This window comes from Rhynchophorus ferrugineus, unplaced genomic scaffold, assembly GCF_030347505.1.
Source record: "Rhynchophorus ferrugineus isolate W39M unplaced genomic scaffold, kcgeb_rfMv2 rfM3, whole genome shotgun sequence".
Taxonomy (NCBI): domain Eukaryota; kingdom Metazoa; phylum Arthropoda; class Insecta; order Coleoptera; family Curculionidae; genus Rhynchophorus; species Rhynchophorus ferrugineus.
The window spans coordinates 18,950,429-18,962,774 of record NW_027472582.1 but is presented as its reverse complement, the minus strand read 5'-3'; the positions used below and the strand labels follow the sequence as shown (position 1 = coordinate 18,962,774).

Sequence of the window (12,346 nt, the reverse complement as noted above, 5' to 3'; positions counted from 1 at the left end):
AAAAATATATAAAAACAATAATTTGAAAAAATATGATTTATTTAAAAGTAATACATTTAATAAATTATGAATCACTTCATACTATTTTTTAGCTTTAGAAGATTGGAATTTCCTAGCAATATCTTCAAATGTTTTACCTAGTGTTTCAGGCAACCAGAAATACATATATATTAAACCTGCGGAATTAATCACCCCTGATATTATAAGTAAATTTGCGAAACTTATTGCTTCTAATATAAATGGAAACATTTTTATAACAATAAACATTAACAAATATGCAACTGATATTAATACGCCACCAAGTTTTCCTCTAACTTTTACTGGAAGTAATTCACCAATTAATGACCAGGGTATGACTAAATATCCTAATGAGCTAAAGCATACATATCCGAGAATAAGGAACAAAGGAATATTATTACTGGTGTATGTATGTGGCTGTGTTGAATTTGTAGTAAAATCAGAAGTTGGAATGATTGTTGCAGCAGATTCAGTTTTATTGAAATTGGTAAGATTACTATCAAGGAATGGTTGATAATTTGACGTGGTATTATAGTTGTGTAATGAATGACTATTAGAAAAAATATATAAATAAAATCCACATGCAAAGCCAGTGATTATCATTCCAAATGCAGAGAAGAACATGACTGTTCTTCGGCCAAGATTTTTCGAAACCAAAGTCGAAATTATAGACATAACGAAACGTATGATACCAAGCCACACTAAAGCAGTGAAACCATCTATTGAGTTTTTATTGCCAACTTCTCTAAATATATCGACGGCGTAAAATATTATGATATATGCTCCTGATAATTGTTGAAATAAAAATAAAATTATTAGAATTATTACTGGTTTCCATACTGTAGGATCTTTGTATGACTCAAAACTTCTCTTTAGCCGAATAAATGCTGATGTTTCGTTTACATCGTTATTGTCACATGTTGCGTTGCGTTTGCTCTCCAATATTCTTTTAAAAGCCTCTTCATGGGTCTGAAATTGTTAAAATATATTATATTATTGTTATGTTATATAATCTAATTTATAAAATATTACCGCTTCGTCGCTATATATCCATCGTAAAGCTTTGGAGCTAGCTATGTGGTCATTTTTGAATACCACTAGCCAATAAGGGCTTTCTGGTATAAAATATAAGCCTAAACAAGAAAGTAGAACTACACCGAAAAATATTTGTGACATTAATCGCCAATTAAACCAAAAACCTACAATAAAATATTTTTAGAAAACAATCAGTAAATATTACGAAGATAATTTACCAAAAACGCAAGTTAATAATATCCCAAAAGTAACAAAAACACTATTTAGTGAGAGTAACATTGGTCTGAATTTCGGGTGAGCAATTTCACTTACGTATACTATGGATACTGTAGTTAGCCCTACAAAAATAAAATAATTAAAAATCAACATACCTAAAACATGATATGCAAGCATGGCATTAATAGGCAGCTAATTATATGTTACATTAATGTTTTTTTATTGATTACTATAAAATAGAAGTGAAAAATTAGATGATATATTTTTATGTATTTATTATTAATTAATCGAATATATTAATATATATCTAACAAGTCATACAATACGTTCCATGATAAAATATAACGAATACATGATCATCTATCGATCGAGAGTAGTAGAAAAATTCAACGCCACTAAAAGTGGCGATGCGAATGCTATTTTAACAGCGGAAGAATATTATGCAATTATGGAATTATTTGCTAAGGAGATTTAAAAACAACAGATATTTATTAGGAAATAATAAAAATATTGACATAATGTGAATTTGTTTCTTAAAATTGATTTGCTTAAAAGTAGTCGTAAAAGCCTTGAAGCCATATTATGTGAAAGATTTCCGAAAAATCGATCACACTAAAAATCTTCGCAAAATATACATGAAATAATTTTTGGAAGATTGTTGATTGAACTAAGAGAGATGTGCCCTGTATTTTTCTTGAATTATTATTATAATCTTTCGCACCAACTTGATGCAATTTGTGACAAAAGACCCGGTTTATGGACAAAAAAAGGTTTTCCATCTAGGTAACTCATCTCCATGTAGCTAATTAATCCAACTTATTCGACAAATTTAGCTCCCTCTGACTTCTAGCTCTTTTGCCAACTAAAACAATATTTCATAGAATTCACTAACTCGAATAGGAATAGGAATTATTTAGTGAAAACGTTACAACCATGGGATGGAAAATCAAGATATTAATAATGAAAAGTCCGATTTATAAATATAATAATTAGTCATGCTTAAACTTACCCCCACTAAATCCCGCAATTATTCTAGCGATGTAAATGAACCAAACGTTAGTAGCGAAAGCATGAAGAACCCATGCCAATAAAAATGGTAATGTTGTGATGATACACATTTGTTTCCGACCATACCTATCCATGAGAGGACCAATAAATATGGATCCCAGCGGAAGTGCTATTGTAACGATACTTGCTGAAAATTATCAATAATATATTAAGAAAATATAAATATTCTGTAGTAAATAGTTAAAGAAAATCACTAATGTGTAAATTTAATAAACTCTAAATACTCTCTAAAAATATAACCGTTATTTATATTACTTTTAATATTAATGTTGTTATCTATTTTTCAACACCAATAGTATATATTCCAAGTATTAAAATCTATAATAGAATTATGTTATTATTAAAATTATTACACATGATTGAATGGAAATGACTTTTATTCAGTGTTGATAAAATAATTAAATATAACATTTTCACTTATGTAGTATTTCAACTTGACATTTTTATTTAAGGTACATTGAATACATAAACGCGATTTCTTGGTAGGGAACATTCATATTGGGACCGATGAATTGTTTGTTGGGAATCATGGGTAATTCCGCATCTTCTATAACTATAACTAGCGAATTATTCATATGCACAAATGTCATTTATTCATGTTATAAATTATTTATAATTAAAACATAGTAATATAGATAACATGTTAGAAAATTTATGTCAAATATAATAAAACTAAACACACAATTATAGCCCTAACACTTAAGCAATCCTATTAGCCCTCTAATACCTATTCATAATAGTGTAACCTTTAATAGAAAAAATAACAATGAAGCCTAATCTTATCTTATTTCGGTGGTATAAGCCTTAATTTTTATTATTAACTTCCACTTCTGTAAAATGTAATAAACAACAGTAAACCGCATTTTAGTGGTTTATTTATGCGATTGTAATCATAGTAATGAATTTATTTAAATATCAAAAGATAACATTGAGAAAATCATTTACTTACCTATCCATGATGCTTGCGATTTATCTATGACTATATCTGGATCAGAGTCTTTCAGTTGGGGCAGTAATACAGCACTAAATGCCATATTAATACCGGCCTGTATTACTAAAGAATGAGCAATACAGCATGCCATAATCTAGAAATAGGATAAAGTTTCAGAACATACAGAAAAAATCACAATGGGGTAATAGTTTTTCAAATTAATTTGAAGTTTTTCGGTATATTTTCCATACGGATAATTTGAATAGTATCTTTAATTGACTTATAGGTTGTTAATAAATATATTTTGTATATGTTAGAAAACCCAAATAATTTTGTTAATTGCCGGCTTGGTGGCGCAGTGGTAAAGGCGATAGGACGGTCCTACTACTGTTGCTATAGCCGCGGGTTCGAATCCTGCTGGGGCATGGTCGTAAATTTATATTTGTGATTGTGCTAGGTAAGAATGTAAAATCCGACAAGGAAAATGACCCCAGTCACGCCAGTAACCAGGCTGGGTATGACCGGATGTCTTCTGATATAATTTCTTAAGTTGGTTACTCGCCAGTCGGCAGGCTTAATGCTGAGGACCGTGGTTCGGAGTTATATATATATATATATATATATATATATATATATATATATATATACAAATTGTTAATTTTTTAAAATATCTCTTTTTTGTACTTATTTGGATGAATGGTTGGTTATATATTAGGTTTATATAGAATTACATAAATATCTAATTTTTAATACAATATTTAAATATATAAATTTAATTATTTAATATCTATACTCTATTAAATATTTGTATTTTACTCTCAAAAATATCTTATATCTGTATAATAAAAAACAAATTATTAGAGTACAGAACGATGACTATATATACAATATAATTCAATAAATAATGGTCATTGTATCTAACCTTACTATTAAACGTCAAAATAACCACTTGTTTATTTAGTATTACCTGTTTTAATGTGTCTTTTCCAGAAAACGAAGGATCATGCTTAACTTCCCCCTTCTTGGCACACTCATTTTTCTCAATATCAATCGGTTTCATTTTTTTTCAACACAAACACACACAAAGCTTATTTTGGTCAAAAATTTAATGATAATAGGAAAGAATCCATATCACCCACACAATCGAGACTAATGAATTGAATACTTGAAATAAGTCGAACGTCTTGTGTTTTTGCAGTTTTATCAGTTATTAACGCGACTATTAGTGTTTATTTAAAAACCAACCATTATATATTATCGGTTGCTTTACTTTTAAATCAATATTGTTACATTTTTATCAATAATTGCTTTACTTAAAAGTTTAGCCCAAACAGTCATATTATGACAACCTAAACTCGGTAAAACAGATTTAATATGAAGATCGAAGGTAGAGTATTTATACAGAAAACGAGGGGATGGATACAATACAATTTTTTAAGCTAAAATGTTGTTCCAAGAAATCGCCGGTGAAATAACCTCAGAAAAATCCCCTAATTCTTGTTTTCGAACAGGTGTGATATTAAAAAATAAGCGAAGTAAATTCAGGACGTTATTTTTTAGACCAAGTACACCTTTCGATTCTAGGAATTAAACCAATGTAACTTATGTAATATTTATGTTATACAATTTTTATTTTTAAAATTATTTGACAATTATTTGATGCTTATTGAGACAACCTTAAATTTGCTGTATTTTATTAATTATCGTATTACTGGTTGCCTAAGTTCTGGCATTATGATTATATTTACAATTTAAACGTAAACGACAAATTATCCATCAAATAAATTAATGTTGTCAATATTATAGAACTTGTATTATAGAATATTTTAATAATAATAAATTTATAAGTAAAGAGATAATAATAAGTTCATAGTATATTCCGCAACGGTAAACTGTTATTGTTTCTTATCAAATAGATATTAACTAAATGCCTAATACTAACGTATAAAATAATATGTATAAAAATATAAACTTTCAAACTTGGTTTTCAAGTATTTATTTCAAGACTGTTATCTATATCGCTTTAGTTCCTATAAACAATAGGTATAAAAATAAAAGTTCTTATCGTTATATAGGGAGTATATGACATTTGGTTGTTCCATTATTTATTATTCTGATTGTCAGTATTTTATTTTAGTTATTCGTTAAATATTAGATGTAAAATACGTTTTACAATATGGCCACAATAGGAATCATAATTAAATTACTAAATGTTCTTCATTATATGTAGTTATATATGTATGGAAATTGATTTATCAACTTTATTTAGTAAAATTTAAAAAAAAATGTATATTCAAGATTTATTAAAAATTGATTGAGGAAAATCGAACTATGAGTTGGGCGGAATGTTGGAAATATTATTTTATTATTTACCATATTACTGTAAGCATAACACAAAATGCATCGCAAGAAAAGACTGAACATCAGCGAGGTCAGATGAATACAGTAGCGGTATATGTCGAAGACAATATATTTAAGACAGCAGTAAAAATGCGGTGATTCGGCAATATAAGAATATCTCGTCATATTTTACAAAATCCGTGAATATCCTCATGGAAATGCTTAAATCAAAAGCCGTCTTCATCCCACATTACACTTTCCGAACTCCACCAGTTTCTTTTGTCGTATTGTTTATTTATTTTGAATGACATTGTTAGTGTGCTTTGCATAGGGAAGAGTGTGATTAGTTTTTATATGCTTTAGTGATTAAATTACTAATCATAAGTTCATTACTATAATATTAGTCGGTAGTACAATAAAAATATAATAGACTTTCCATCTTGGAAATGTTGTATACCCGGATTCATGTACAGTAAAGATATGCAGCATCGTTTTCCTTTGAAGACTTATCCGGCGGCCTTTAAAAAATGGATTGATAATATTAAACAATCCAAACCGGCTGGATGAGTTATGAAAGAAATTTATGATTGTTATGAAATGTAAATAGAAGATATTCTTTAATTCTTGGATCAAATATTTAATAGTCGCAACTTCATTAAGGGAGGATTAAGTGTAAGTTCAATACACAAAGGATTTTGATACAAAAATATTCAGCACTTGTACGACTACCTGTATCCCTATATGAATAAACAATATTTTACGTTGTACCGTAGTACATATTTCAGATTATTTGATACAATTTTTGAAAAAAAAAATTAATTGTAATTTTTGTTTATATTCAATTATAAATTACTCAGTATATCGACAAGTTAAGAGTGATTTTATAGAGATAAGACAATATTTCATGCCCCAGACTTGCTTTACAAAATTGCTTTATTATATTATATTATTACGTCAATAATATAACACATTTCTTGTCAGATATTGTAATACAAAAGGAAACTTAAAACCTTTTAATTGTACAGGGCATAATGATCTTCCAGATAAAATATTAAAAATAATAACAAAGAGCGCCATATAATTTTGGATTTAAGAAGTAAATAGAATTTTAATAGCGAAAGACTCAAAGTTTGGTTTCAGTATAAGGAAATGATTGTATTGGCTATGCACCAAAGTTTTTTCTTATATATATATATCAAATGTCTAAATGATTTCATAGCTAAATTTTTGCTTACAGGTACCTACAACGGAGATTTAAATTGACCAATCAAATTACTTGAGTGTGATTATAACCCCATTTAGATACTGGACGTAGCGAAACTTTTCTCCAGAGACTCCTATTGAGTTTCTGCTCTATTAGTCTTTGGTATCAATTAAGTTTATTAGTACAAATGTTACGATGGGTCATTCAATTCACTCCAAATGTTAGTGTATTTTGCATTTTCAAACGAAATAATTACAATACTGTATTTTATATTTATATTTTAATTACGCAATTTAAAAGTATTTTATATGTGAAATAGAATCTTGTAATTTGTATTGTATTTAAAGCAAATCGTGTATTTTGCTCAGCTCTAACTGTTTCAACGTGATCGAATGCAATTGCCGCAATGAATGTTACACATAGAGTAATAGAGATGCAACTCAATAGGGGGCTCTGGCGCAAAGTTTTGCTTTGCCCAACATCCAGAGGGAGACATAATGGACCATTCAAGTAATTTGATTGGTCAATTTAAATCTCCATTATAGGCACCTGTAAGAAAAATATTTTACTCTGAAGACATTTGATTGGCTCATTAGTAATGTTTGGCACGTGACAGCCTTGACGTCATGTTTAATTGACCAATGAAACTTAAATAAAAAACAATTTTTTTCTGAAATAAATTTATTAACAAAAAATATAAATTTATACTGTAAATTTATTTACAAAATATAAATATAATATAAAAATAAATATATCTATAAAATATAAATATTATATAGATATATAAAACCATAAGCAAAACTCTTTGGTGCATTGCAAATCAAAATTATCTCTTCCATCTCTCCGTCAGTACTTTTAATATTTTATCCGAACGATCATTATAGAATGTAGAATTAAAGGGTTTTAAATTTACTTTTTTTAAACATTTGACAAAAATTTTGTTATATTATCGACGTGGCAAAATCGCTGAATAAAATAAGACATAGCTCGAAAACCTACTGACAGTATAATAAAACCATTTTGTTAGAATCTGGGGCACGAGATATTGTCTTGCCTCTATAAAATCAGTCTCAATTTGTGAGTCTACTGATTTATTCATAATTGTATGTAAACAAAAATCACACTCAATTTCTTTTTTAAAAAGTTGTATTAAATAACCTGAGATGTACACTACTGTACAACGTAAAACTTTGTTTGCTCTAATAGGAACATCTGGATTGAAGTACAGTAATTAACAGTAAAAATGAGCAGAAAGGGAGATACTGGCTGAATGAATACAAACTTTACCATTACCTTCTGGAGTTTTTTTGTTTCAAATGTCGATGATACTTGCTTCGAACACCCTGGTGGTGGGCCTGGAACGATGGAAATAGGCACTACAAATATAGTAAGACAGTTTAGAAATTAATGGTAACAATTATGAACAGAAATGTGACTGACTCCGTCAATTTACCTTCTATATAATTTTGACTTTGATCCACTTCCATTTGTACATATTCTGGGCTTGTGGTATTATTTTCACCATCACTAAATTGTTCATAAGTACTTAAAGGAAAGTTTAAATGTATCACAAAAATGTCTCACATGGTAACAACAATAAATCTGTTTCATGTTTAACTCAACCAGTTTAGGATTTTTAATGTGTTCTACTCATTTCTTAAAGATCGCTTTTTTAACGGAAAACGATGATGCATTTCCTCACTATCTGTGCATTCGGGCACACAACACTTCCTAGAACGGGAATGCATTTCAACTACGGATTCGTATACAGTAATAAAATAAAATAATAATTTAATGTATAAACGTTATAAAAAGCTAACCACAATGTTCTCTATATAGGGCATATTGAAAATGGCGTTCAAAATTAAAAAACCATAAAACGAAATTCAACCATTCAGATTCCGTCGCGTCTCTTAGCATAGTGTGTAAAACAAGTAATGTGTTAAAGGTAACGACATCTACACGTTGAACGTCGCGAAACATATCGCCAAAATTTCTTATGAAGTTAAATCTCTATTTCTCTATGACGTTACTTTAGTTGGATTTGACGACCTTATCCAGCTAATCTGATCAAATGTAGTAAAGCATAGTACACTTAAATTATTCAATAATCTTTATCTTCGGTAATGATATGATGAATTAAACTGTTTCTTTTCTCTGTAGTTAGGTCAGTTATTCTGCCATTTTTAATTACCTAATACTTTCAGATGTAATGAATAACTAACCACTATTATTAAGTGAAATATGTTTCGGAAAAGGCAATTACTAATAGCGAGAACTTACTGAAGTCTCCAATATAAATTTAATATAAATAATGTGTAAGTTGCTAATAATTTACGTAACTCATTTAGTTCGTTTAGTAAACAATTCCATTTTAAATCAACATTAATAATTACTATAACCTATAAGTAAATATTACCTGTTTGAAAATATCCTTTGTAGAATGTGGCGGATCTTTTACATCATCGTCATCATCCATTATGTCTTCACTTTTTTCAATATCAGCCATTATCTTGCTTATAAAAATTCTTGTGTTAGTAATAATAATGAGAATATATTAAAATTAGGTTTATATTAACTGCACACAGTCGTGACTAGCGAAATAATTACTTTAAATATTTCAGCGACTTCTGTCGTTTGCTGTTTTATCAGCCTCGAACGAATCGAGAGAACATTGTTTGATATTGGATCAAATTATGTATTAAACATTGTTATTATAATGTTTATATTAGATTTTATATAATTACTAAGCATCATCACATCTAGATTATTAATAAGAATTTGTCTAAATTAAAACAAATATTGTTTACACTAGTTCTAAATATTTTTGTTCTTTCAACTCTCAAGCAAGTCCTTAAGAACGCCTTCGAAGTATAAAGTTTTTGGCTGTTTTAATAAGTGGGCGGCAGCAACAACTGACTAGGTTACATATAACGGTAGCAAATATTTAAACAATTATTATTTAAACGTATTGTACTATAACATAACTTTTGATGTTTACGAGATATTAGTAGCCGTATCTATAGGTGAAAATGTGACGTATCAATGAACTGTCAACCGACCTAACCTATATTATAGTTAAGTTAAATTTTGGAATTTCTCTACAGAATTTAAGTTATTTGTTGTATACAGATGCTAATTATGGAACGTTCACAATTGCATTTTCGACATTAATTTTTTTAATTGTTTTGAAAATATTTGCTATCAAAACCGATTAAAGACTTTCATAAACTTATGCTGTTCTGCTATATATAAAGGCCGTATCTGCCTTCTAAGTACCTTTAAAGTATTTTAAATTGTACGTACGTACGTTTAAAATAAATCGTACTTGTAATGCTCTTTCATAAAACCTGAAATTTTGAAGTTACCTTTTTCTAATAACTGTTTAACCAGACTCCTCAGAAGCCATAGAAAGAAACAGGCTTAAAAGAAGAAAAAGGCTTAGAAGAAACAAGCCATCATAGAAAAAAACAAGCTTAGAATGAGCCACTGTTTTACTAGATTGACCAGCTAGAACCAAATGATCTTCGGCTGATGTCGCTTCAGGTTCGGAGTATGGTTGACTGTCGTAGTTTGATTACTACCGGGATGTGTGGACGGGTAGGGATTTTATTAAGATGTTGTCGTGTTTTAAGGTTCCTATGGAGAATGTGAGGACACTGAGCATGTTGATGAAATTTTTCACACATTGACGTTCATCATAAACCATGGGGTGTTGAGTAACGCGCGGACTTTTTTGGATTGGAACCCTTGTAGTAGTTCAAGTTGTCTCTCCGAGACATACCTGTACTACAACTGTGCTCCATTGAGGCAGATTGGACGGACTAGCATTTTATACAGCGTCGCTTTCTGTGGGATTGGGAGTTTGCTTTTTCTGCAGAGTAGAGGAAATAATAGGCTGTACACGCCATTTCCTTTCTGGAGCCATGGGATAGGAACTTTATAGATTTGGAGGCGATAGGCGCGGAACTCATTCTTGCGATGGAACAGAATATCCTGAGTTTTGCTCGGGTTAATCTGTACCCGCCAGAATTTGTACCACGCTATCGCTTGGTTCAGTTGTGTATTGCGTCGGGAAAGTAACCTTCTGTGAAGAAAGCGGTATGATCTGCATAAAATGCGTGGAAAAGTTTGTAGAGCGGGAAATCGGCCAAATAAAGGTTGAATAGGGCTGGGGTTAATGGAGCACCTTGCGGAGATTGGATTACGAGAGGAGACTGCGTCACCGATCCTCACCTGAAAGGACCTACCGTCCAAGTATGAATCTATCAGGGATATTAGGTTATTCGGTAGACCTAATTGTTTTGTTTTAAATATTAGACCATCGTGCCATACTTGGTCGAAAGCTTTGGAAACATCTAAAAAGATGGCTCCGGTTCTTCGACCTTTTATCAGTGCCTGGTGGATAGTTGCTGCGACGCGGGCAGCTTGATGGAGGCATGAATGTTTGGCACGGAAACCGAATTGTTCGTTCGGGATTATGTGATGTGCGTCTGTGAAATCGTTTAATGCGTTTAATATCGCTTTTCCGACAAGTTTGGAAGCCACTGTATCGAGTCACTCCTGTATAAAGAGGTAATCAAGTTTTGTTCGTCCTAGGCGCATGAGGGCGTGCAAAGCGGTTTATTTATTACAGGAGGAAACTAAAACTTAAAAAATGTTATTTATTACCTTAAATATTTTAAAATACAAATTATAAATTAAAAAATTATTTGTCCAAAATATATTTAAAAATACAATATTTGAATATATTGAATATAGTAAATTCAAGTTAGAATTTTGATTACGAAACCTCTTTTTCTTCTTCATATATTTTTATAACTTTTTTATATTTTTTTGCTTAACTATTTTTTATACTTAATTGCGCACTATCCATATTAAATGTAGCAATGCAAAATTTTCGGTGTTTGCCTTTGCAATTCTAATTGTTCTTTTCATCTAACAGAATAAGCAACACCTAATTAGTATTATCCTTATTACAATGCCTTTGATCGCCATTTTCTGGCAATATCTGTATGATAATCTTCGTTATATTTGGTTATATACATTCTTTTGAAATAAATTAAAAAATCTGGAAATAGCTTCGCACACAAACGAATTAATAGAGGTTCCAGGTACCGTTAAATAACATTTAGGTAATATAACATAACAGCACATTTATAAAAATATATATGAAAATTTTTATTTGCAGTATTACCAGCTTATGTGGTAGTACTTAGTCTTTTTGGTGAAGGTTCAAGTCCTGTCGTCTAGTTATTCGGACGCACAAAACAAGGTTACGGGCCTGCCCATTTAAATTCCCAATATTTCTATATTTTGTGGTGTAACAGGTCAATTGAAAGGTCCCCGGCCTGACACATAGATGGCGCTACTAGAATTAAATGCATATGTTTTTAGTTACCCTAACCCTCAAAAGATGCATGGATAAATTTCACAGCTGTCGCTGTCAGCGGATCATTAGTTAGTAAATAATAGCATTTTGAGTGAAGGAACTTTTGTTATTGTGAAAGAAATGGATAAAAAGGAATTTCGCC

The 12,346-nt window shown here is 30.1% G+C and overlaps 2 protein-coding genes across 5 annotated transcripts in view; one reads left to right on the top strand and one right to left on the bottom strand.

The window, feature by feature from the left end:
* The window catches only part of LOC143193986 (facilitated trehalose transporter Tret1-2 homolog), a 60,233-nt gene that overhangs the window by 12,287 nt on the left and 35,600 nt on the right, over nt 1–12,346 (top strand). The gene's annotated exons all lie outside the window — the stretch shown is intronic.
* Nucleotides 22–9,426, bottom strand: LOC143193989 (facilitated trehalose transporter Tret1). Of its 2 annotated transcripts, none has more exons than XM_076400512.1 (6): nt 9,232–9,426; nt 3,287–3,422; nt 2,279–2,464; nt 1,272–1,391; nt 1,051–1,217; nt 22–987 (listed from the first exon to the last, which is right to left on the bottom strand). In XM_076400512.1, exons 1-6 carry the CDS (start codon nt 9,319–9,321, stop codon nt 82–84), a joined length of 1,605 nt encoding a protein of 534 aa, XP_076256627.1. In that variant the 5' UTR covers nt 9,322–9,426; the 3' UTR covers nt 22–81. The 2 variants fall into 2 exon arrangements, with proteins under 2 accessions (XP_076256627.1, XP_076256626.1); XM_076400511.1 differs by lacking the exon at nt 9,232–9,426 and adding an exon at nt 4,236–4,470.